At 45.6% G+C, this 27,953-nt stretch overlaps 1 protein-coding gene across 1 annotated transcript in view; it reads left to right on the top strand.

Moving 5' to 3' along the window:
- Positions 1-27,953, top strand: part of LOC149470534 (uncharacterized) — a 170,828-nt gene that overhangs the window by 75,243 nt on the left and 67,632 nt on the right. The window contains 2 exon segments of the mRNA XM_089662549.1: positions 13,596-14,527; position 15,705. Coding sequence (XP_089518675.1) covers positions 13,596-14,527; position 15,705 — 933 coding nt within the window.

Raw genomic sequence — 27,953 nt, 5'->3', positions numbered from 1 at the left:
CATACCTCCGTACTCCTCTCCTGTACATACCCATCACTGTCATACCTCCGTACTCATCTCCTGTACATACCCATCACTGTCATACCTCCGTACTCCTCTCCTGTACATACCCATCACTGTCATACCTCCGTACTCATCTCCTGTACATACCGATCACTTTCATACCTCCGTACTCCTCTCCTGTACATACCCATCACTGTCATACCTCCGTACTCCTCTCCTGTACATACCCATCACTGTCATACCTCCGTACTCCTCTCCTGTACATACCCATCACTATCATACCTCCGTACTCCTCTCCTGTACATACCCATCACTGTCATACCTCCGTACTCCTCTCCTGTACATACCCATCACTGTCATACCTCCACACTCCTCTCCTGTACATACCCATCACTGTCATACCTCCGTACTCCTCTCCTCTACATACCCATCACTGTCATACCTCCGTACTCCTCTCCTGTACATACCCATCACTGTCATACCTCCGTACTCCTCTCCTGTACATACCCATCACTGTCATACCTCCGTACTCCTCTCCTGTACATACCGATCACTGTCATACCTCCGTACTCCTCTCCTCTACATACCCATCACTGTCATACCTCCGTACTCCTCTCCTGTACATACCCATCACTGTCATACCTCCGTACTCCTCTCCTGTACATACCGATCACTGTCATACCTCCGTACTCCTCTCCTCTACATACCCATCACTGTCATACCTCCCACACTCCTCTCCTCTACATACCCATCACTGTCATACCTCCGTACTCCTCTCCTGTACGTACCCATCACTGTCATACCTCCGTACTCCTCTCCTGTACATACCCATCACTGTCATACCTCCGTACTCCTCTCCTGTACGTACCCATCACTGTCATACCTCCACACTCCTCTCCTGTACATACCCATCACTGTCATACCTCCACACTCCTCTCCTGTACATACCCATCACTGTCATACCTCCGTACTCCTCTCCTGTACATATCGATCACTGTCATACCTCTGTACTCCTCTCCTGTATGTACCCATCACTGTCATACTTCCGTACTCCTCTCCTGTATATACCGATCACTGTCATACCTCCGTACTCCTCTCCTGTATGTACCCATCACTGTCATACCTCCACACTCCTCTCCTGTACATACCCATCACTGTCATACCTCCGTACTCCTCTCCTGTACGTACTGATCACTGTTATACCTCCACACTCCTCTCCTGTACATACCGATCACCATCTAGCATTATTGGTGGGAGGTGATTTTATTTGGTGGCTAACCCCCTTTTAGACCAAAGCTCGTCCTCACCATCCTCCCAGGCCTTCCCAAAATCCCTTACCAAAAAATTAGACACCCTTCAACTGGTAGACTCCTGGAGGGCACATAATGTAGGAGCTAGAGATTATTCATTTTACTCCCACCCACATGACTCTTATGCTAGACTAGATTATATCTATTGCTCCCCCATTCTGCTGGCTAACTCTAGGAAAGCTTGCATTCATTTAAGCCCCTGGTCAGATCATAATATTATCGTGCTGTCTATCACTTTTATAGGTCTAGCCCCTACTCCCTACTCCTGGAGACCTAACGACTCTATGCTTACGGATACTAACACCCGCCATGAAGTAGTTACTTCCATTCAAGAATACTTTCAGTCAAACACAACTCCCGATATCTCCACGACCATCTTGTGGGTAGCCCATAAGGTGGTCCTGCGAGGTCACCTTATTTCTATGGCTTCTTCTAGAAATAGAGAGCGGTGGAAACAAATTCAGAAACTTACCCGAGAATTAGAATCACATTATAGGGCTCATGATGGCAATCCATCTCTACTTAACAAAACGATGATATCGCAAAAGCGTCTAGAACTGAATACTTTACTTTCCCAGAAAACTGAAAAAGCTCTACTTTGGTTGAAGGCCTCCTTTTTATTACATAGAAATTCAGCGTCTACTATGTTGGCACAGAAATTAAACCTTTCAATACGCCCCCCACATATCTACAAGTTACGTACTAAATCCGGCAGTATCTCCTCTCTTCCTCGTGAAGTCCTGGGTATTTTTTTAAATTTTTATTCCACCCTATTAGCTCCCCCGCAACCAACTTCTGCTTCCTCAAATGGCTCATGGCTTGATTCTATACCCCTCCCCACTCTCACACCCTCTCAGATATCCTCCCTCAATTCCCCATGAACTTTGAAGGAAATATCCTGTGTGATTAGCACACTAAGAACTTCCACAGCACCGGCCCTGATGGGTTCACGGCCAGTTATTATAAACATTTTACCCCTACATTGGCTCCCTCTTTGATGTCATTATTCAATGATGTTTTGCAGGGCGGTAGGTTTCCATTGCCATTTTGAAGTCTATTTCTTAAAAAATAAAAATGTTTGTAAACAAAAAAATATATATTTAGTATAATTCTACAATTTTTGCAACTAACAGCTCAATGCTGTTAGCTAAACCTTCTACTAAGACAACAAAATAACAAACGGATCACCCTTTCATCCAGCTGTGGTCTAATGCTGTTTAATGCCCATGATACCCAGCCAAGCATAGCCTCTTTGAACAATGCATACACTTACCAACTGCTTATATCTGCAGGCTGACATCTTATTCCCAATAGTCTATCCTTGGCCTGACTCCTCTATACAACAGATGTTTAATATCCTGTTTTTGGCCTCTGTGGCTTCTGAAGATGTTCACTGCTCCCCCACATTTTCCTTGGTAGCCCGAGTTGGGCCTGCCCAGGACTGTTTTTTTTCCATCCATTTATATCCCAGTGACATAGACAGATGGAGAACCTACCTGTTTTCACATCATGGCCTTTTGGCCTCCTGACCTGTTTTGTCAGACATTTCTCTCTTTACTAATCTTGCTTCCCCCACTTCTCTCCTTTCTTTCTCTTATTCCTGTCCCAGGAGTGATGATGTCACCATGATGCGACACCTACAATCAGCTTTGCATTTGTCCTTTATCATGGCTCCAATAAATATACTTACACTGAATGTTCGGGGAATAAAAAAATTAAGGCCTTCAAATCCTTTGCCTCTGCCAAAGCACATGTGGTGTGCCTGCAGGAGACTCATTTTACTGCCAGCCATATGCCGAAATATCTCAGCTCTTCCTACCCACAGGTTTATATGGCTTCTGCCGCAACTAAACACACAGGTGTACTCAAAGCTTTCCACTGCTCTACTCCCTTTACACCCAAGGCAGGGATCTGGGACCCAGAGGGCCGTTATATTTTCTAGTGGGTCACCTCCTTGACTCGGAGGTCACTATAGCTTCATACTATGCCCCAATTGCAGTCCTAACTCCCATTTGCTACAAGTAATACATTCCCTATGTGGCAATTCCAATCAGCTAGTTTATCCCTTTTTAGACAAATCCCCCATAACCTCTTATCCATCCACATCCTCCTTCCAGCAACAACTCCAACAACGCTTTCTCATAGACACATGGCAAGAAGCTAACCCAGCTAGAAGACACTATACATACTACTCCTATCCACATAAAACTTTCTCCCACATTGACCATATATTTCTGACTAGAGGTATGTCCCCAGCCCTCCTATCCTGAACCATCATACCTTACCCCTGGACTGGTCACAATGCTGCCCTCTTGACCCTCTCCTCCTTAGTACCCCAACAAACTAGCACTACATGGAGTCTAAATGGCCCACCCATCCCACAGACTGGACATTGAACTAGCCATCAAAGAATACCTGACACATAACACAACTGATGACATCTCTCTCCTGACCTTTTGGGAAGCCCATAAGTCTGTAATTAGAGGAGCCTGTATCAGCCAAGCCTCACATCTCAAGAAAGGACAGCGAGCAATCCATCACCGTTTAGAAACCTCATTTCACCAGGCCAACAAAGCCTTCCAATCAGACCCCTCACCTTCTCATAGATTGTCCTGGACAAGACCAGGCTAGAAATAGATGTTTTCTTGACAGAATCAGATGATAAAGTTCTACGCCAATCCAGGCATGAACATTATATGAACACAAACAAACCTGACACTTTTCTAGCCCTGGGACTGCGAACCTCAGACCACACACAGACTTGTCCATTTAAAGATTACACACCAGCCATCCTAATAAAATATTACAGGTCTTCCACAAACATCTAGCAGAATTATACTCTGAGACCGGCTCCTATGATGAATCGCAGGCCACTGGACTTTTCTCAAGCCTATCTCTACCAACACTCTCAGCTTCTCAATGTTCTTCCCTGGAAACACCTATTACAGAACTTGAGGTCCCGAACTCCATCAAGTCCCTAAAGTCTAATAATTGGCCTGGCCCAGACAGCTTACAACCCTGTATTCCAAATATTTACTAACCTCCTTCCACCTTTATTGGTTAATGCATTTAATGCCTTACTCAAAGGTTATTCTTTCTGCTCAGACTCCCTAACAGCAGTCATTTCTATGCTACCTGAACCCCATTCAGATCACACCACATGGCTTCATTACACACCAATCTCCCTTCTTAACTTTACATGTTAAAATCCTAGAAAAATCCTATTTGCATGGCTGAACTCTCATAGGCACCTTGATACACAAGGATCAGATGGGTTTTAAACCCCCCTCTGCCAAGCCAAGACCACAGAGTGATTTTCCTAGAACATGCAGCTTGCATACGCCGCATACCCGGCTGTTTCCTTTCCTTAGACATAAAAAAAGTCTTTGACTCCAATGGATATCACCCCTTTACACCTCCCCAAGGGCTTACTTGAGGTACGTGGGTTACAAGTCAGACCTTTTTTTCCACACAAGGGGAATGAGGCAAGGCTGCCCCTCCCCCCCCCCTTCCTTTTCTAGCGAATGAACCTTTAGCACAGCTGATAAGAACTAACACAAATATTAAAGGCTTAGAACTTGGCGGTCATTGTCAAGGATCGCATGATCGCCACCCTCAACATACGATGATCGCACGACCGCGACGTCCAATATGTCATGATCGCGGCGTCACACCCCAGACCTTCTCACCAAACTCGTGACCGAAGGATTGGCTGATCTAAAACCACTATGTGACGTGCGTAACACTGCCACACCCAGCTGCACCCTGCACTACGATTTTCCAGCTAATGGACTACAATCTGTGCCTGCAGCCTGATAGTGTTTGTTACTGGGTCAGGTTAATCACTCAATTAACCATTCATTGCCACCACCTCCTTTTTATCAGAGAAAGAGGAAACTCGGGGTTCAGCTAATACACTATAATGATTGAAATAATTGTCTGTATAAAACGGTCTGCAGACCGGTTATACAGAGGTTAAAACAAACAGTCGCATCTCTTCAAAGGCAGGGATTCGTGAATTGCAATTAAGAGCTATAGGAACAGTTCAACACGTTCAGAAGACAGATTTATTACTAAAAGGGTCAAACGTGCAATAAAAATATTTACAGAAAAGATGTAACTAAGATAGATATATATATATATATATATATATAAAACAGCACAGCAAAGAGATAACAGGGAGAAGTTAAAGGGTTAAGTTACTTGTCATTTAAGCCTTGAATGGAAGCAGATCACGTTTCAGAGCAAAAGGTCTCCCCAGGTGGTATATTGATGTTAAGAATTGGGAGATGTCTTTTAACTTTTTTTTAGGCCTGCTAGCCTGTTTTTTAAAGTCTCCCAGCAGGGGTGTGGCTCTGAGTAACTGACCAATACTCTGTTTAGGGAGGGACTGGCAGGAGGAGCCCAAAATTAGAACCAGCATCTTTCATAATTCATTTTCTGGCCTATAACTTCCCAGCTGCACAAGCGACAATCTCTCCGCGGGTGTTTTATTATGCAGATAAGTCTAAGGATCATGTAGATATGAATTATGAAATTGTATGTTACACGGTGTACGAGTTCTATGTTTTGGCTCCCCTGATGATCTGAGGTGGACGAGTGACCAATCAAAATGTTAGTCTGTGCATTGGCTATCTGATGAGGTGCCCAGTTGTTATGTAAGTCTTCCATATTTCAAGATATGAAACATAGGGGAAAAACTGATTTTACCAGAAGTTATCTGATCCTGCCACCTACACTGAGCTGGTTTTATGAGGTTACAATTTCTTTCAATTCCTGGGAAAAGCTGCCTTATCTCAGTTACGAGGTGAGAAATTACAAAGGTTCTCTGGCAGAGAGACTCTGGCTCTCTTGGGGGGCTTTGTAGCTCCGGGACCCCTGCTGCTCTAGCCTGCCAGTGACCCACAACCAGATGTCGCTGTGGCTGAACAGAGAGGAAAGGGGGGAGGATGCAGGAAAATATATTTTAGGATGGTTAGTCCCTTCGCCAAGATGAAGGTTGAAACCAAAATGGCTGACCCGCGTCCATCTCTGATGCGCGCTTTTGCGACAGTCATCATCATAAGTTATGCTTTTTCGCTGATGACAATCTCTTCATGTCTTCTCCTTTGATCTCAGTACCCAACCTTCTCCAATGCCTGGACCAATTTGCAGTGATTTCGGACCTGGTTGTGAATCCCAAAAAGTCTACAGCTCTTAATATCTCTCTACCCTCTTTAACTGTGTCACATTTCAACGTCCTCCACCCTTCTCTTGGCCCAGTCAATATATTCCTGATTTAGGACCCAAGCTGATGGCAGACCTCAGTATTCTATATTCTGCTAACTACCCTCCTATGTTAACACACCTTACTAATCTTATGACATCCTGGTCCAAACTACCCCTCTCATGGATGGTTGTATCACGGTTGTAAAAAATGACAATTCTGCCCAAAATATTATACCTTTTTTGGATCCTACCCATGTGTGTGTGTGTGTGTGTGTGTATGTATGTATGTATGTGTATATATATATATATATATAATGTCACAATATAGGTGCTGCCAGGGTGCCCAAATCTGTTATATCTCCCTCCCAAATATAGTACATTTCAGCCCCTCAAAGTGCATTCCAGTCCCAATTTCATTAGCCAGTTTCCCCCAATTCACTTCACTTCAGCTCCCATTTCAGTAGTTGTTTCCCCCGTCAGGATGACCTTCCCCCCCGCTGCCTCTCGTCCTGCCGCGGCTCTTTGAAGCCGAGCCGTGCAGGACAAGAGGTGCGGATCTTCTCCCCATCCTGCGAGGCCTTAGGGGAAAAGATAGCGAGGTTCACGCCTCTCTGTGGAGAGGTGCGAACCTCCTGCGGAGAGGTTCTGGACCGCAGTGTCAGAATGACTCCGCACGGTCCCGGCATCTGCAACCGCATGCACGGGGAGTTCCCGCGCTTGCAGATGCCACCGGACAAAGGTTGCGCTCATGAGAGCGCGACCCGTGTCCAGGGGGGTGTGCCTTGTTGCCGAGCAACGAGGCTCACCATCCACGGCCTGCCCACCATTGCCAGGACAACCGGGAAGCGTCCTGCATAGGTTTAAGAGACTGATGCCGGGCTCTTCCTGGTCATCCATTTCGCTGCCAAGCCACCGAGGGATCCCAGATGAGACGGGACCCTCGTGGCCACTTTGCATAGACCCCCCAAGGATAAGGGGAGCGTCTGCAAGCTGCTGTTCTGCACACCCCAAAGCTAAGGGGGAGAGCCACACCAGCTGCCCACCGCAAGCCCCAGAGAAGGGGGAAACCTCTGCAAGCTGCCACTCTGCAAGCCCCAACAATAAGGGGGAGCACCACACAAGCTGCCCACTGCAAGCACCAAGGATAGGGGGAGAACTACACCAGCTGCCCTCTGCAGGTATCTAGGACTCGGGGGGATTATTAGCATGGACTCCGCCACGCATACTCTGGTTTCAGGGCAAGTAGTTGATGCCATATTACCTTGCTCCCCTGTGGACCCGGGCGCCCCTGTAGGATCTGTGAGTGTATGCTCCCCTGTTTTCCCTGAACTGTTCTTGTACTCCCTCTCTGTCACGGATCGCACGGTTGCCGCCACCAACATGCGACAATCGCACGACCGCGACTAACAGTAATACGTCACGCCCACGGCGTCAGACCCCAGACCTTCTCACCAAACTCGTGACCGAAGGACCGGCCGATCTAAAACTGCGGTGTGACACTCGTAACCAGGCCACACTCAGCTGCACCCAGCACAGCGATTGTCCAGCTAATGGGCTACAATCGGTGCCTGCAGCCTGAATGCGCTTGTTACTGGGTCGGGTTAATTACGCAACTAACCCTTTCAAACTTTTGTTGTACAGAGAAGAAGGAAACTCTGTCACAAATATACTATAATGATTGAAAAGTCACCTGTCCAATATAGTCACCTACAGGACAATTGGGCAGGGAGTAAACAAACACAGTAGCGTCTCTTCAAAAGGCAGGAATTCGTGAATTGCAGGTAAGCGCTTAAAAACAGTTTAACACTTTCAGAAAGAAAGATTTATTACTAAAAGAGTCAAACAGGTGAAATAAAATATTTACAAAGAGATGTCACAAAAAAAAAAAATATTTATTTATATAAATACACAGCAGAGATAAAAGGAAATTACAGGGTTAAGTTACTTGCCCTTGGCCTGGGTTTGCAGATCCAAGTTGCAGAGCAGGATGATTCTTTATCTCCTCTTCAATGTTAGCTGGGAGATCTCTCTTAAAACTCTCACTCGCAGGCTTGCTAGCCTGTCTCTTTTTAAAACTCCCTCTGAAAGGGGGGGTTGGGGTCAGGGGAACTCTGAATTAAACTGACAGCTTCATACTCCATGATATGAAACATACAGTTGACCTGAGGAATGTTCCATTAATTGCTGGTCAGTTTTATGATGTGTGGACTTACACAGTTTTGGGGTCAGTGCTTCCCAATTCTCTGAGAAATGCTGGCCTTATCAGAACGTAGGTGAGAAAGGTTACATTTTCCCCAGACTGCTGGCACCAAGCCAGGGATGCCTAACCTGGTTGACCCACACCATCTGTCAGGAGATCACGTTTGCCTCTCAGGAAGGGAGGGGGTAGGGAATGAGGGCTGAGGAATAGAAAAAGGGGAACTCCGCGTCCAACTCTGATGAGCAAGTTTGCTACACTCTCCACTTCCCTGTTTGGATTACAAACTGCTGTAGAGACATTAACTTTGCCCCTGGGGCTGGACTACAATTATTTTGGGCCCCTTCCTTGCTATTTCCCATACTGGGCACTGCCACCCCCCTTGCAATCCCCCATTGAGTGACTGCCATTTGTATTAATAAAGCTTTATGTGTTTGCCATCCACCTTGCGTGTTCTGTCCTGCCTACTCTCCGTCACAATATACCTTCCTGTTTCCTCTGCATATTACAGTGTCATGCCACCACTTATGTATGGGGCACTGTTAAACTGCATCTACCCCAGTCCATCCATACCTTACTGAAACTTAGAGTGGTCTGGGGCTTCCGAACTTTGCAAAATATTTCCAAGCTGCACATCTTGCTCAACTCCCTAAATATCACGCGGTAAAAGTGGGCCCCTCCTATGGGTCACTATAGAGTCAGTAGATTGTAACCCCTCATGAGTTGCCAATTTACTATGGCTACACCCAAGAGACCGTTGCTCACTCCAACACCCAATTACTCAACACTACCCATCTATCTGGGACAGTCTAAAGTTCTGATACACCTTTCAATCACCCCATAACCCACTCATGGCATACCTCCTCCATCCAGGCTTTTATCCAGCATGGATGCCTCCATCTTCTTTTCATGCTTGTCCTAGAGCTAGTCTAATTCAACACCAGACTCCTTTATACCCTTCCAAACCCTATGTGACTCCAACAAAATCTCTACCTCTGAAATGTTTAGATATCTTCAGATCAAACACTTGTATTGCTCCCACTTACACATGAACACCTCTGTCCTAGACATGACTAGGTTTGGACACATATGTAAATGTGACCCCCCCCCATGCCAGACTTTTGATTTCCACCTTATATGCACAGTTACCAGCTCCACCACCTTACACTTCCATACCATATACATCCAAGTGGGAATGGGATTTAAATCTTCATTTGAAAGCGATTGGGCAGACATATGGTCTGCTGCAAAATCCTCCTCCCAAAATATAGTTGCTATGGAGACTAACCACAGCACTCTCATGCACTGGTACCTGGTCCCTGCCCGGATCACTAAATCCATCCCTAATCCCTGACTTGTTTATGTGGCTGCTCTGAAGCAGGTATCCACATTTGGTGGACCTGCCCAGTTGTTCAAATGTATTGGTGCAAAATATTCCATATGCCTACAGTTCTTTATGAAGAAGTTACAGTATATATATCCATCCGGCCACTGCCTCATTTAATAACAAGCCCCAAGAAGTATACCTTATGGTGTGTCTCCAAGCTATGGATGGAAGGAAAGGGATCACCCCACCGGCAAGTGAGAAGAAGGGAGCATGAGTCAGAGCGATTCCAGTGTCAGCCAATACAAGTAAAGGGATGGATGCAGTGTGACCAAGCCCTAGTGGGCGGGGTGAAATGCATCAGAGGGCATGGCTAGAATGGCAGCTGAGGCCATTCCTCAACACTGGACTGGGGTTGGTTGACCAGCGTCCATTCCTTTACTTGCATAAGACCCAAGAAGTGACACACTGGCAATTTAAACTACTCCTGTAGGTCACCATCACGGCTTAGCAAACCATAGCGAAGGCCTGGAAATCCCCCCACCTCAATACCACTGAAACTAAGAATAGTGCCACTCGAGCCACGATACATGTCAAAGTAGAAGCCGTCCTATTAGACAGAGTGCATAAAAATGAACAACTATGGCAACCATGGGTTGACCATTTCCTACCCTCAAACTCTGATGAAACCTTACTCTCTTTGTAGTCCTGAGTCCATTAGGTAACCCACTACTCAGTTGCTACTCTATACAGGCACACACCCTCCCCCCTGTGGACCTCCTCTCCTCCCCCCTTATCTGTACCCCTTTCTTCACTACTCTTGCTCTTATCTCTCCATTGCTCTCTTCCTTTTCACCTTTCCTCTCATTAGCTCTTTATCCCTTATAGGGTTTTTTCCAATTGGGGCAACCTACACTATCAGTTTGAATTTTCAGTGAGGCGGACAGGTCACCCACTCGTCTGCCACTGATATCTGCATACAGGTTGAAGTACTAAATCTATACTCCCACTGTGACATGCAAAAGTTGTTTCATCAGAAAAGAGGATTTGGACCACTGAGCAACAGACCAGGTCTGTTTTTCTTTAGCCCAGGTAAAACACTTCTGATGTTTTTTTGTTCAGGAGTGGCTTGACAAGAGGAATACGACATTTAAAGCCCATGTCCAGGATCCGTCTGTGTGGTAGCTCTTGATGCACTGACTCCAGCCTCAGTCCACTCCTTGTGAAAGTCCCCAACACTTTTGAATGGCCTTTTCCTGACAATCCTCTCCAGGCTGCGGTCATCCCTGCTGCTTGTGCACCTTTTTCTTCACATAACTTTCTATTAATGTGCTTTGATACAGCACTTTGAGAACATCCAACTTCTTCTGCAATTACCTTTTGATGCTTTCCCTCCTTATGGAGGGTGTTAATGATGGTGTCAGGTCAGCAGTCTTTCATATGATTGTGATTCCTACTGAACCAGACTGAGAGACCATTTAAAGGCTCAGGAACCCTTTGCAGGTGTTATGGCTTAATTATCTGATTAGAGTGGAACACTTTGAGCCGAGAATATTGCACCTTTTCACAATATTCTCATTTTCTGAGATTGTGGATTTGGGGTTTTCATGAGCTGTAAGCCATAATCATCACAATAATGACAAATCATGTCTTGAACTATCTTGCTTTGCATGTAATGAGTCTATCTCATATATTAGTTTCACCTTTTAAGTTGCATTACTGAAATAAATGGACTTTTGCACGATATTCTAATTTTTCGAGTTTCAACTGTATACTCCACAATTCTCTCATGTGGACACCTCGTAATTGGTTCTCCAGTATAGACTCCCAGTTTGGAGAACTCATTTAAAAGAAGCCGTCAGCTAGAATCAAACTCACTACTCTACAGTATGGTGAAGACCAAGGAGGCCTAGCAATACCAAATGCTAGACTTTATTTTATAGCTGCCCAACCTCAACATCTTACCAGGTGGGAGTTAGTAGACACATTAGATCCCATCTATCGATTGCTACTTCCATCAGATACAGATTTCACATCACTCTCACACTTGTTAATGGGCTTCAGATGGCACCAGTGGGAAAGGCATGATCTCTCATATATTTATTCCAGTCTTTTGACTCTTACTGAAGACTTATAGAAAGAAATGGGAAACAGACAGAGAAAATAAGAGAGAGTGGTGGGAGATGATTGTGACCTCCATACCTCTCATCTCTCTGTCCTCTTCACAGAAACTCAGTCATTTCTTTTACATAGAGCTTTCAGGACTCCAGCTCAATTGTTCAGTTAGGACAGGAGGGATTTCCCCTTATGACCCCAATTGTATTGATGTCGTGGATTTCATACCCTTTTTGGAGATGTCCAAAATTATTCAAAAAGTGGAACAATATGACCAGTATTTTAATGTTGGTGTTCAATATTCCTCGGGTGTGCCTCTTGGTCTCAATAGAGGAGGAATTATTTACACCACCTCCTATTACAAGTCATATAGCAATAGTGAGGCAGCTTGACCATAAAAAATATCCCGATCTTGGCTATCATCTCAAACTCCCAGCAGACAACAGTGGATTGAGCAGGTGATCTCCACACTAACATATGAAAAATGAACTCTCCAACATTGTAATTCCCCCAGGAGATGTATGTCTGGCAGAACTGGATGGATACTCCTTGCTCTCTCCTAGTTAGTTCTTCATAGGCTTTTAAAATCTTAGCTCTTTTAGCCGCATAAAAGGAGAATGCCCTGTTGTATCCTACTGAATGGTGACTACATGGGAGACCTATACTTGGGGTATGATCCTGTAGACACGGGCCTCATTGATTGGTGTCCGCTATCTATGTATGTACTGGGGGGAGTTACTTGCCGTGTACAGCTGAATTGTTCTAGGTTGTTTCTTCTTTTCTCTGTTCATTTGTTTATAAAAGGTAAAAGTGACACCATAGACAAAGCAAGTTATTGTTCTGTATGATCTGTAACAGTGCCACAACTGCCTATACGTGAGAATGTATGACTCCATTGTCTGGGCTGAATGTCGGGAATACTGTGCACACTTAGAAACTTTCCTAATCAAATCTATTTGATTAAAAAAATACTGTAGATAATGCTGTACATATTCTTTCTATTCATAAGATATATTTAGTAATGAACATTAAAAATAGAAAGCAACTTTATGTAGCCCTTTTATATAGAATTCTATCTTTTTTCTTTCTCTACAGGTAGATTGATGACCCAAGTTTGTGGGACATTTTGGTCTTCATGAATACAGCTGAGTCACATGGAAAATAAAACACATGGATGTCTTAATTGACTGAAAGTCTTTACTGCAATTCACTGGAGGATTCACACGGGATACAAGTCATATCTGTGTTCTAAAAGTCATGGTTTGGATCCTCTTCCACATTGATCCAGCAGGAGAAAAGTAATTTCAGTGTTCTGGAAGTGACAATGGCTTTACAATAAAGTCCAACCCCAGTATACATAAGAGGAGTCATTTCAAACTACTTGTTTGTAGATTTTACAATGGAGAGAAAATATATCATACACCAGAAGGCTTGCAAGGGAGAGAAGTCATATCATTGTTCTGAATGTGACAAAACTTTTATAAGCGAGAGAGACCTTATAGTACACCAAAGAGTTCACACTGGAGAGAAGCCATATCAGTGTTCTGAATGTGATAAAGCTTTTACTCATAAGTCAAATCTTCTCAAACACAAGAGGATTCACACTGGAGAGAAGTCATATCAGTGTTCTGAATGTGATAAAGCTTTTACACGGAAGTCACATCTTATCACACACCAGATTGTTCACACTGGAGAGAAGTCATATCAGTGTTCTGAATGTGATAAAGCTTTTACACGGAAGTCACATCTTATCACACACCAGAGGATTCACACTGGAGAGAAGTCATATCAGTGTTCTGAATGTGATAAAGCTTTTACACGGAAGTCACGTCTTATCACACACCAGAGGATTCACACTGGAGAAAAGCCATATCAGTGTTCTGAATGTGATAAAGCTTTTACAGTGAAGTCACATCTTATCACACACCAGATGATTCACACTGGAGAGAAGTCATATCAGTGTTCTGAATGTGATAAAGCTTTTACAGTGAAGTCACATCTTATCACACACCAGAGGATTCACACTGGAGAGAAGCCATATCAGTGTTCTGAATGTGATAAAGCTTTTACTCAAAAGTCAGATCTTATCACACACCAGATAATTCACACTGGAGAGAAGCCATATCAGTGTTCTGAATGTGATAAAGCTTTTACAGTGAAGTCACATCTTATCACACACCAGAGGATTCACACTGGAGAGAAGCCATATCAGTGTTCTGAATGTGGTAAAGCTTTTACAGGAAAGTCAGATCTTATCAGACACCAGAGGATTCACACTGGAGAGAAGTCATATCAGTGTTCTGAATGTGATAAAGCTTTTACACAGAAGTCACATCTTATCAGACACCAGAGGATTCACACTGGAGAGAAGTCATTTTAATGCTATCAATGTGACAAAACTTTTACAGTTAATGCCGGTCTAATCTATCACCGGAGGATTCACAAATTTCAGCATAGATTAAATTCTGGAAGAAAAGAGATATTAAAGAAGTTTCAGGTGTCACAAGTTAGTTTCACATCCCCAATGCTAGAGAAGAAGGGAAAAGATAAAATGTTACTTTAAAAGAAACAAACTAAAATCTGAGCAAACTGGAATGTAATGATTGGATGGACTGAGTTTAGTACTTATGTCCATCAATACACAACTAGAAGGGATTTGAATATTTTATCTTTTGACAATTTTTTTTAAGATAAGCATCAATAACTGAACAGCTTCCCTCATGATTCTCATTCTTTATCTTTTTTTTATGGAGCTTTGAATGAACATGCAATTTATTTTCATGATTCACCAACTGAGTTGTGTTTCCAAGCATTTTCTTCATTTCTGGATCCTGAGTTAATACATGACCAACTCTGCCTCAGTACCAGAGACTAGGATGGGGTCTATTGTCATCTTACCAAGTCTCTGAAGCCTCAGTGGGAGAGTCCATTCCAGGTTCTTCTGACTATTGACACATCATCAGCCAGGCTTGAGGTCTCCAGCTAAGCTCACCTTGTCCATTCCTCCCAATACATGTTCCATCTCCTCTCCCATTATCAATGCCTTCTTTCCATATTTCATCTCCTCTCATTATTATTATACAGGATTTATATAGCGCCAACAGTTTGCTCAGCGCTTTACAATATAATGGGAGACAATACAGTTCAATACAAGAGGGATAGGAGGGCCCTGCTCCTTAGAGCTTACAATCTAGGAGGGAGGGGCTAGTGATACAAAAGGTAGTAAGTGCGGGGGATGGACTGGTAGGAAGAATATAAGATTCCATTATTAGCTGAGGGCAGGATAGGCTTCCCTGAAGAGATAAGTTTTCAGAGATTGCCTAAAAGTGAGCAGAGTAGGCAATAGTCTGATAAATTGGGGTAGAGAGTTCCACATGATGGGGGAAGCTCTGGAGAAGTCCTGGAGATGAGCACGGGAGGAGACGAGGGAGCTAGAGAGCAGGAGGTCATGCGAGGAGTGGAGAGTACGGTTTGGGTGATATTTGGAAACAAGATTGGTGATGTAATTTGAGGCGGAGTTATAAATGGCTTTATATGTTATTGTTAGTGTTTTGAATTTTATCCATTGAGCAATGGGAAGCCAGTGAAGGGATTGGCAGAGAGGGGTGGAGGACACTGAGCGGAGGTCAGTGGAGGGATTGGCAGAGGGGGACAGAGGACACTGAATGGAGGACAGTGGAGGGATTGGCAGAGGGGGGTGGGGGACACTGAGTCGAGGCCAGTGGAGGGATTGGCAGAGGGGGACAGAGGACACTGAATGGAGGCCAGTGGAGGGATTGGCAGAGGGGGGTGGAGGACACTGAATGCACTCCAGTGGAGGGATTGGGAGAAAGGGGTGGCTGATACAGAATGGTTAGTAAGGTGGATGAATCTGGCAGCAGCATTCATGATAGACTGAAGACGGGATAGTCTGCAATGAGGTCGGACAATGAGGAGGGAGTTACAATGTCAAGGCGAGCTATAACAAGGGAGTGAATAAGTTGCTTAGTGGTTTCCAAGGTTAAAAACGGCCGTATCATGGAGATGTTGCGGAGGTGAAGTCTACAAGATTTGGACAGTGATTGGATTTGGGACTGAAAGGACAGATGGGAGTCTAGGATTACACCTAAAACCCTGGCATGAGGGGAGGGACTGATGATTTTGTTGTTGATCTTGATGGACAAGTCAGGGGGGGGCACGGGCTGGGGGCAATACTAAGAGCTCAGTTTTGGAAAGATTGAGTTTGAGGAAGTGGAGTGACATCCATGCCGATATGTCGCTTAGTAGGGTAGTAATGCGAGAGGAGACTGAAGGGGTGATGTGAGGAGGAGACTGAAGGGGTGAGGTGAGGGGTAGAAAGATAGATTTGTGTGTCATCAGCATAGAGATGGTACTTAAAGCCATGGGAGTTTATCAAGTGACCAAGGGAGGAGGTGTAGATGGAGAAGAGTAGGGGTCCAAGGATGGAACCTTGTGGGACCCCTACAAAAAGAGGGAGTGAAGCGGAGGCGTCAGAGTTATAGGTAATGCTCAACAAGCTCTGGGATAGGTAGAAGGAGAACAAGGAGAGAGCAGAATCTTGGAGGCCAAGAAAGTGGAGTTTTTTGAGGAGGAGGGGTTGGTCAACAGTATCAAAAGCCGCAGAGAGGTCAAGTAGTAAGATATGGAGTAATGGCCATTGGTTGGGATGAGTACGGAGTAGTGGCCATTGGTTGGGATGAGTACGGAGTAGTGACCATTGGTTGGGATGAGTACGGAGTAGTGGCCATTGTTTGGGATAAGTACGGAGTAGTGGTCATTGGTTGGGATGAGTACGGAGTAGTGGCCATTGGTTGGGATGAGTACGGAGTAGTGGCCATTGGTTGGGATGAGTACGGAGTAGTGGATATTGGTTTTAGCAGTTAGATTATTAGTGAGTTTTAGTAGGGCAGTGTCAGTGGAGTGTAGTGAGCGAAAGCCAGACTGTAAAGGGTCAAGAAGGTTGTTGTCGGTGAGATGGGAGCTCAGGTGATTGTAGACTAAGCGTTCTAAGAGTTTAAAAGTAAACGAGAGCAGGGGGACAGGTCTTAAGTTGTTAAGGTTGGTGGGGTCCAGGGAGGGTTTTTTAAGTATTGTAGTGATGTGCGCATGCTTTAGAGGGGAGGGGAAGGCACCAGTAGAGAGGGAAAGATTGAAGATGTGAGTGAGGGATCGTAGGATGGAAGAAGAGGGTGACTGTAGTAGTTGTGAGGGGACAGGATCCAGGGGGCAGGTAGTGAGACGGGCTTCTGAGAAACCTTTGTGACCTCTTCGGTAGTAGCAAGGTCAAAAGAGGAAAGTGTTGAGGGAGGTTTAGTATAAGGTATGCTAAGTGGGATGGATGTCTGTGCAGTGGAGATGTCCCTACGAATTGCATCAATCTTGTTTTTGAAATGATTTGCAATCTCGTGAGCAGTGAGTGAGGTACTGGGTGGAGGTGGAGAAAGTTGAGAGTTAGAAGTAAAGAAGAGATGACGAGGACTGGATGACAAGCTATTGATGAGAGTGACAAAGTAGGCTTGTCTGGCAGCATGGAGGGAGGAATTGTATGTTAAGAAAGCAGATTTATATCGGGTGAATGCTTGGTGAGATTTGGTTTTACGCCACATTCGCTCCAGCACACGACTATGTCGTTTAAGATCTCTGGTGTTGTCAATCTGCCAAGGTTGTAATGGTCGGGGCCTGATGCTTCATGTTAGAGGAGCAAGTGAGTCTAATGTGGATGAAAGTGAACTGTTGTAGACAGCAGTGGCCAGGTCAGGGCAGGACAGGGGAGAGATTCTGTCATAGAGTTGGTCAGTTGCAGAGTGGAAAGGAGAAGGGTTCAAGTTGTGAAGGTTTCTGCAGGTGATTGCTGATTGGAGGGATAAGTGTTTGAAGATGAGGAGACTGAAGGTGATGAGATTGTGATCATAGAGAGGAAAGGGGGTGTTTGTGAGGTTGTAGGATATCATCTCATGGGTGACAACCTTTCACGCAGGTCTGTGTCTGTGACACCAGCTAGAAAGAAGTCTCTGTTCAGTGAGAAACCAACATCCCAAGCTGATGCAGGCCTTCCAATACTGAGTTACTGCTGATTTAGGGGATGTATTCAGCAGTAAAACGTAAGCCCAGCTGGCCACTTGTGTTCCATGTGGTTCTGCCAAATGGGATTCCATCAGGTGAAGATCAGAAATCCTTGTTCCATGTTTTCTCTTTCCAGCTATTACTCCTCTCCATAGACTAATCACACAATACAACTGCCAGAGATCTGAACTTACAAAGTGCTGAGTGTGCGGTCATATTCCTACCACTTCTTCCGGGGGACTGACATTCCTCTGATTGGGGTTCACAATAATCACTCTGAGTGCACACATCTCTTTTTGGTGGAAAGTTTGTAAAGAAAACTTCTTCTCCCTGGAAATATTACAACGTTGGCACCAAAGTGTAACTATGGGCAAAATCAATAATGACATTAATAATGAAATCTGTCATTAGCAGAGCAGGTTTTGTTTTTCTGAGTCTCCTGTTGTATTTTTTGTTGTCCCTCCCAGTAGATTGTTTTTTTTTTTGTACTTCATGTAGAAGACCAAGTCTTTTGGGAAAAATGGCAGTTGGAGGGGTTGGGGCAAATTCTATAACACTGCTGGGGGTGCTCACAACTGTCAGTTGTCATTCATATGGGGGGTTGGACCTTATAGAGAACCTTCTGCTGTAACTGCTGTAGAAGTGTTAGCTGAAGTTGGGCTTTACTTGTTGTGTGTCTTACTTATAACACAGGTCTGCGACTAAATAGCTGTTTGATTATTTTCATCTAATTTCCATGTATTTTGGTGTGCTGAAAACAAATAAAATATTGAAAAAACTCCTAGACGTCAGGATTTGCCACAAAATGCAAAATTGTCTTCAAATTTATAAAAAAAATAATAATTTTTGGGGTTTTTTTTATATTATGGGTTTTTAACCAAATTTAAAGTCCAAATTACTATTAATTCACATAAGTGCATTTAAGATATAAAATGCCAAAAAAAACCTTAAAGGGGTTGTCCAAATTATGTAAAAAGAAATATAGCACTGTAAATCTGATGGTAAGCAATATATACATAAGCTAAGCAAGTTTTAGGAAACAAATTCTATTTCCTCATTTCCCTAGTTCTCTTCTGGCCCTTTGTTGTTATTTGCTCTGTCCTCTGGGTAAATGCATCTATCTCCTATCTCCGCTCTTAACTAGAAAAACGCATTGACTCCTGTTAAATTCAGAACAAATGGTGTATTTATATTTGTGTATGTTGACCATTCCTCACCTCCAGCTGCACCCATTTTACGACTGTAGCCTGTTCCCAATGAAACATCCCCCACTATTCATGTGATCCTTATCAGCTTCTATTTGGGGTGGAGTTGAATGCTCATTTGAGCATCTCCCTATAAATTTAGATCACCTCATGGGGGGAGATCACTGATGGGGGGCACAGTCTCTGATGGGGGTTCTGCATTGAGCGAGTGCTGCGTTGAAGGAGTGCAAAGCAGTTAAACACAGCAGTTGAACTAAAGCAGGAGAACTTCAGCAGCAGGAAGACACAACAACAGCAAGAAACTCTACTGCACGCTGGACAGACTGCAAGCATACACCCTGGGAAACATCTCCTACATACCTGAGTCCCACTCCGTGTACCTTTATATAATACGCCCCTCTTCTCCTTATCATATTACTATCCTCTGTTCTCAAATCTAATTTCTTTACCCCTCTGCTCCACCCCAAAACTTGTACATCTCCCCCTCATTGCTATCATCTCCCTACTATTGCTCTCATCACCTCCCCAAAATGCCTCTTCCACTCCTCCTTCTCATTTTCCTCTCCTCCGTTCCCAAAATCCATTCACTATATCCCTCTGCCCCTCCCAAACAATTTTATATTGTGTCCTCACTGCTTCCTTCACCCCTCTACGGCACCCACCACCTCCTCCTATTACTCCACTCTCCCACTGACCCGAACACCTCCACTAGTAGTTTCTCACGCTCCTGCACATCCCGCTCCCATGCCACCTTTCTCACCCTTCTCGTAACCGCGGGGGACATCTCCCCCAATCCTAGCCCTCCACCACCTCCCTCACCCGCGCAACACCCTTCTGCCTCCACGTCCCGCCACAACCCCCGCAACTTAGTATCTGTCCCCCTGCTCCCTAAAATCTCCCCCCTGTTTTCATGTGCACTCCTGAATGCCCGATCGGTGAGCAACAAGCTTACCGCCATCCGCAACCTCTTTGTTTCCCGCTCCCTCAACCTCCTAGCGATCACAGAAACCTGGATCCAGCCCACTGACTCTACCTCCCCTGCTGCACTCTCCTACGGAGGTCTCACCTGGACCCACTCACCCAGGCCCAACGGTCGTAGAGATGGTGGGGTTGGTCTGCTCCTGTCACCACAGAGCACCTTCCGAGTCCTCCCAAATCCCCCCTCCCTATCCTTCTCCTCCTTCGAGGCCCACTGCATCTGACTATTCTCCCCAACCCCCCTAAAGATTGCTGTGATATACCGGCCTCCTGGATCCATATCCTGCTTCCTGGATGACTTTTCCTCCTGGCTACCCGTCTTCCTCAAATCTGAGCTACCCACCATCATCCTTGGGGATTTCAACATCCCTATCAACCTCGACAACCCGGACACATCCCATCTCCTCCACTTAACCTCCTCCTTTGCACTTGCACAGTGCATACAATCCACCACCCACTCCGACGGTAATATCCTTGATCTTGTCTTCTCCAACCGCTGCGCTCCCCACAACCTCACTAACACCCCCTTTCCTCTCTCTGACCACAACCTGATTACCTTCTCTATCTCCTCGTCCTCCAATGCCTACCCCTTCAAATGTCACACTACTACCAGCCATAACCTCCGCAACCTTAACCCTGCCCCCCTCCACTCTGCAGCTGATCAACTCCATGACAGCATCCTCCCCCTGTCCTGCCCCGACTTGGCTATGACTGCCTACAACAATGCGCTGTCAACAGCCCTTGACTCACTAGCGCCTCTAACCACACGCAACATCAAACCCCGACCGCTCCAGCCCTGGCAGACTGATCACACCAAAACCCTCAAACGACACAGTCGTGCCCTGGAGCGACTATGGAGCAAAACCAAATCCCAACAAGCCTTCACCCGATACAAATCTGCCCTCCACACCTACACCTCCTCCCTCCATGCAGACAAACAAGCCTACTTCCTGACCCTCATCAAGGCCTTCTCCTCCAATCCTCGCCGACTCTTCTCCACCTTCAACTCTCTACTCTCGCCACCTCCACCCAGCACCTCACTCACCACCCTTGAGATTGCCAATCACTTCAAAAACAAGATTGACACAATTCGCAAGGACATCGCCGCAACTCACACGCCCTCTCAATCTGTCCCCTCTTACACATCTACCCCCTCATCCTCCCTCCCCCTCGACATAACCCTCAGGGACTTCATCGCTGCTCAAACTCCCTTCAACCCCGTTCCCCTTCACTCAGCTACCCCCTCATCACCCCTCTCCCACGGCCCCACCACTGCTCTGACCCCCACTTCCACCCCACCCTACATTCCTCATACTGAAGCTTCCCCAACACTCTGCACCTTTGACCTTACTACCATCAAGGAAGTCTCCAAGATCCTCTCTGATGCCCGCCTCACCACCTGCCCCCTCGACCCTATCCCCTCACAACTCCTCCATCCTACGCTCCCTCACCCACATCTTCAATCTCTCCCTCTCCTCTGGCACTTTCCCCTCCCCTCTGAAACATGCACACATCACCCCCATACTTAAAAAGCCCTCCCTGGACCCCAATGACCCGAACAACCGACATACCCATCTCCCTTCTCCCATTTACATCTAAACTCCTCGAGCGCCTCGTCTACACCCGCCTATGCTCTCACCTCAATGACAACAACCTCCTCGATCCCCTACAGTCCAACTTCCGTCCCCTACACTCCACCGAAACTGCCTTACTCAAACTCTCCAACGACCTGCTAACCGCCAAAGCTAATGGCCATTATTCAGTGCTCCTACTCCTTGACCTCTCTGCGGCCTTCGACACAGTCGACCACCCCCTCCTCCTCAAAAAACTACACTCCCTCGGCCTCAAAGATTCTTCTCTCTCCTGGCTCTCATTCTACCTATCACAACGCTCTTTCAGCGTTACCTATAATGCTACCACCTCCCCCTCACTCCCCCTCTCTGTTGGGGTCCCTCAAGGCTCTGTCCTTGGGCCCCTTCTCTTCTCCATCTACACCTCCTCCCTTGGCCAACTCCTACACTCTCACGGCTTCAACTACCACCTCTATGCCGACGACACAAATCTATCTCTCAACCCCCACCTCACCCCCTCGGTCTCCGCCCTAATCACACACCTACTGAGCGACATATCAGACTGGATGTCGCTCCACTTCCTTAAACTGAACCTCTTCAAAACCGAGTTTCTTGTCTTCCCCCCAAGCCCGGACACCACCCCCCATTGACTTCTCCATCACATCCAACAACGCCACCATCAAACCCGCCCTGCAGGCCAGAGTACTTGGACTCCAACCTATCCTTCCAGCCCCAAGTCCAATCTTTAACAAACTCGTGCAGACTCCACCTCCGCAACATCACCAAAATCTGCACGTTCCTAGCCCCAGAAACCACTAAACAGCTCATCCACTCCCTCATCATATCACAACTCGACTACTGCAACTCCCTGCTCACTGGCCTGCCTCGTCACAGGCTATCCCCGCTTCAGTCCATCCTGAATACGGCTGCCAGACTCATTCACCTTACCAACCGCTCCATCTCCGCCACCCCCCTTTGCCAATCCCTCCACTGGCCTCCATTCACTGTCCTCCACCCCTCTCTGCCAATCCCTCCACTGGCTTCCAATTGCGCAACGGATCAAATTCAAAATCCTAACACTGACGTACAAAACTGTCCACCATACTGCCCCGAACTACATCACTGACCTAATATCCATCTACCACCCAGCACGCACACTCCGTTCCTCACAAGACCTCCTTCTCTCTAGTTCCCTGGTCTCCTTCTCCCACACCCGCCTCCAGGACTTCTCCAGGGTGTCACCCATCCTCTGGAACTCCCTGCCCCAACCCATCAGATTATCACCTACTCTCCTCTCCTTTAGGCGCACCCTGAAAACCCATCTCTTCAGGGAAGCCTACCCCACCCCCTGCTAACTTGACGACCTCCTCCACTCTTCCTACCACTCCATCCCCCACAGCTATCTCCTCCTGTGCCACCATCCCCTCTCTCCTAGATTGTAATCTCAAAAGAGCAGGGCCCTCAATCCCCTCATGTTTGCATTGTATTGGTATTGTTCTGTCACATGTTCTGTCTCCCTTTGTAATGTACAGCGCTGAGCGAACTATCGGCGCTTTATAAATACTGTATAATAATAATAATAATTTGCAGGTAAACAATTTCTGCCCCTCCCTCCCTGCAAAGGGGGTGAATACATGTGCTGCTCTGAGTGACATGTCTGACTACTGAGGGTAAGCCTGTGCTTCTAATGGTAGAAGGGGTCAATCTTTCCTGAAGAATCCAGTGGGTGGGATACCAAATACCCTTGTTTTCTGTGTCTATGGGACAGTCAAGACCGACAAAATCACTGGACCAAGAAGAGGTGACAGCCGAGGGTAACTTTGGTACCTTCCCATAAAGTTCTTCTACCACCTCTCCACATAAAATTGGGATTGATGAAGCAATTCGTAAAATCACTTCCAAGAGATGGAGAATGCTTCAAATTCAAATGGTCACCAACTTTCCAGGCCTGTCAGGGGCAAAATTGAAGGAAGGTGTGTTCGTCGGACCAGACATTAGAAGGCTTAGAGTTGATCAAGAGCTTGTCAATACCATGACGGATCCTCACAAAGAAGGGTGGATTGCATTTAAAGAAGTCGTACAGAAATTTTTAGGCAATACCAAAGATCCTCACTACAAAAAGATCGTCAGACAAATGCTGAAAGCATTTCAAGCTTTAGGTTGCCTGATGAGTTTGAAAGTGCATTTCCTCCAGTCCCACCTTGACTACTTTCCTGAAAATTTGGGAGCTGTGAGTGAGGAACAAGGTGAACGGTTCCACCAAGACATTAAAGAGATGGAAAGGAGATACCAGGGAAAATGGAGCATTACAATGATGGCAGACTACTGTTGGATGCTTCAGAGAGACATTCCAGATGCTACTCACAAGCGTAAATGTACCAAGAGGAGCCTCACAGGGAAGAAGAATCGTGGTTAGTGTGTGTAGGTGAGCTCATTTCAGTTCAAAAAAGGATTTTCATGAAAAATAGTAATAAAATTTTAATTTTATAAGTCTATTTCCATTTATTTTGAGGTATTGCCTTTTTTAACATATTTACCTAAATTGTCAGGAAACGTGATGTACTATGACAAAATGGAGGTTATTTTTGGATTCAGCGCACCAAAAAACATAAAGATTACGTGGAATAACCAAAACAACTCTTGAAAAAAATGTTTTTGCAGACCTGTGTAATCTATCTAAGACTTCCCTGTACAGGGTGACAACACTGCTGTGTAATGTTCCTGCAGAATGATCAGGGTTGTCACCCTGTTACAGAAGGTGGGAAAATAACAGATCTACAGACAGGACCAACAGCTGATACAACTATGTTGCAGAGGGAACTCTGGGAATGCTAATGACAGATTGCATTACACATTCAGTTAGCAGACTTCCTGCTGTTGGTCTGATGTTTGAATTGTGTTCTGATATTACTTTTATTATTATACAGGATTTATGGCGCCAACGGTTTGCTTAACGCTTTACATTATAGTGGGAGACAATACAGTAACAATACAGTTCAATACAAGAGGGATTTAAGGGCCCTGCTTCTTGGAGCTTACAATCCAGGAGGGAGGAGTGAATGGTACAGTAGGTAGTAACTGTGGGGGATGGACTGGTTGGAAGAGTAGAGGATTCCAGAATTATCAGAGGGCGGGATAGGCATCCCTGAAGAGATAGATTTTCAATGATCGCCTAAAGGTAAGTAGAGTAGGTGATAGTCTGATAGATTGGGGTAGGGAGTTCCAGAGGATGGGTGACGCCCTGGAGAAGTCTTGGAGATGAGCATGGGAGGAGGAGATAAGGGAGCTAGAGAGTAGGAGGTCTTGCGAGGAGTGGAGTGTACAGTTTGGGTGATATTTAGAGATAAGATTGGATATGTAAATTGGGGCAGTGTTGTGGATGGCTTTATATGTCAGTGTTAGTGTTTAGAATTTTATCTGTTGGGCAATTGGGAGCCAGTGGAGGGATTGGCAGAGAGGGGTGGCAGATACAGAATGGTTAGTAAGGTGGATGAGTCTGGCAGCAGCGTTCATGATAGACTGGAGTGGGGATAGCCTGCAATGAGGTAGGCCAATGAGGAGGGAGTTACAATAGTCGAGGCGTGATAGAACAAAGGAGTGAATAAGTTGCTTAGTGGTTTCCGGGGTTAGGAACGGTCATATCTTGGAGATGTTGCGGACGTGTAGTCTGAGTTTGAGGAAGTGGAGTGACATCCATGCCAATATTGCACTTAGTAGGTTAGTAATGCGAGTGGAGACTGAAGGGGTGAGGTGAGGGGTAGACAGATTTGCATGTCTTCAGCATAGAGATGGTAATTGAAGCCATGGGAGTTTATCAAGTGGCCATGGGAGAAGATGTAGATGGAGAAGAGAAGGGGTCCAAGGACAGAACCTTGAACTACCCCTACAGAGAGAGGGAGTGAAGAAAAGGTGGCAGCATTATAGGTAACACCGAAGGAGCTCTGCAATAAATTGGAGGAGAACTAGCGGAGTCTCTGAGGCCAAGAGAGTGGAGTTTTTTGAGGAGGAGGGGATGGTCAACCGTGTCAAAAGCCGCGGAGAGGTCGAGTAGTAGGACTATTGAATAGTGGCCATTGGTTTTTGAAGTTAGTAGGTCATTAGAGAGTTTTAGTAGGGCAGTTTCGGTGGAGTTTAGGGGGCGAAAGCCAGACTGTAAAGGGTCGAGAAGGTTGTTGTCAGTGAGGGAGGAGCTCAGGCGATTGTAGACTAAGCGTTCTAGGAGTTTAGAGGTAAATGGCAGCAGGGAGATGGGTCTTAGATTGGTTAGGTTGGTTGGGGTCTAGGGAGGGTTTTTTAAGTGATGTGCGCGTGCTTTAGAGGGGAGGGGAAGGCACCTGTAGAGAGGAAAAGATTGAAGATGTGAGTGAGGGAGCATAGGATGGAGGAGGAGGGTGACCGTAGTAGTTGTGAGGGGACAGGATCCAGGGGGCAGGTAGTGAGACGGGCTTCTGAGAAGACCTTGAAGACCTCTTCAGTGGTAGCGAGGTCAAAGGAGAAGAGTGTTGAGGGAGGTATGATATGAGGAATGCTAAGTGGGGTGGGTGTCTGTGTGATGGCGATGTCCCTATGAATTGCATCAATCTTGTTTTGGAAGTGGTTTGCAATCTCGTGGGCAATGAGTGAGGCGCTAGGTGGCGGTGGGGGTGGAGAAAGTAGAGAGTTAAAGGTAGAGAAGAGCCGGCGAGGACTCGAAGAGAAGGTATTGATGAGAGTGACAAAGTAGGCTTGTTTGGCAGCATAAAAGGAGGAAGTGTATGTTAGGAAGGCAGATTTATAACTTGTGAACGCTCGGTGGGATTTGGTGAAAGAAAGACTGTTTGAAAAAGGTGCACAACGGCCCATCATACAAGACAATAAGAAATCTCTTAATCTCTGGGATGACAGCATCGGCAACACAGTGTCTGAGGTAACCACTAAAAACAATGAGTTGGCAGCTACCATAGAAGACAAAGAATTCTTGAAAACCATGAGTCAAGAGCTCTACCAAGATGATTCCAACAGTTGGGTAACACCTCTACCATTTCGGACCCAAAGAGACTACCAAACAACAGCTACATGCAAAATCACGGTTTGTTTCTTTAAAACACAGTTTGAACCAGAAGCCTGAGATGAAAAAGCACTTTGTGGACTTTATACAGAAGTTGTTTGAGAGAGATCATGCTGAGCCTGCACCTCCTCTTACGGAAGGAGAAGAATGTTGGTACCTACCATGCTTTGGGGTCTACCATCCTCACAAGCCTGATCAGATTAGGGTGGTCTTTGACTCAAGTGCTCGTCATGAAGGTGTCTTCCTCATTGACAATCTTCTCACTGGGCCTAATCTGAACAACAATCTCATAGGAGTTTTACTTTGCTTCAGACAAGAGCCAATTGCAGTTATGGCTGACATTCAGCAGATGTTCCACTGTTTCATCGTCTGCGAAGACTACAGAAACTTCCTCAGGTTCCGCAATAATGATGCCAACGATGTAGTCATAGACTACCGAATGAAGGTACATGTTTTCAGTAACAGTCCTTCTCCTGCAGTAGCAATTTATGGACTGAGAAAAACAGCTCAAGAGGGTGAAAAAGAATTTGGATCTGATGCAAGACAGTTCATCGAAAGGAATTTCTATGTAGACGAAGGACTCAAATCTCTGCCCATTGAAAAAGCTATTGACCTTCTTATTAGAACCCAGAACATGCTTGCCACTGCGAACCTCAGACTTCACAAAATCATCTTGTCATGGAAATTTTGTATTACAGGTTGAACTTTAAATGTGTCAGATATGAGTGTTATTCATATGTCTCTCGTGTGGCTTCATTAAAGCTCTGAAGGCTGCAATTGGGCCATGCGCATGTACAATGTATGTATTACAGTACTCAGCTTGGTAATGGATGAGATGGCAGATCTGCGCTTATAGACCGGCGTGTATACCACCACGGCATTCGATGCGAATGCCGCCGGCGGTAGGTCGCGGGCCTGTATCCACATATCAG

Source organism: Staurois parvus, unplaced genomic scaffold (genome assembly GCF_062004578.1).
Source record: "Staurois parvus isolate SC_StPar_1 unplaced genomic scaffold, SC_StPar_1.0 ptg000039l, whole genome shotgun sequence".
NCBI classification, from domain to species: Eukaryota; Metazoa; Chordata; class Amphibia; order Anura; family Ranidae; genus Staurois; species Staurois parvus.
Note: the sequence above shows the minus strand (reverse complement) of the source record. Positions and strands in the feature narration are given on the sequence as shown.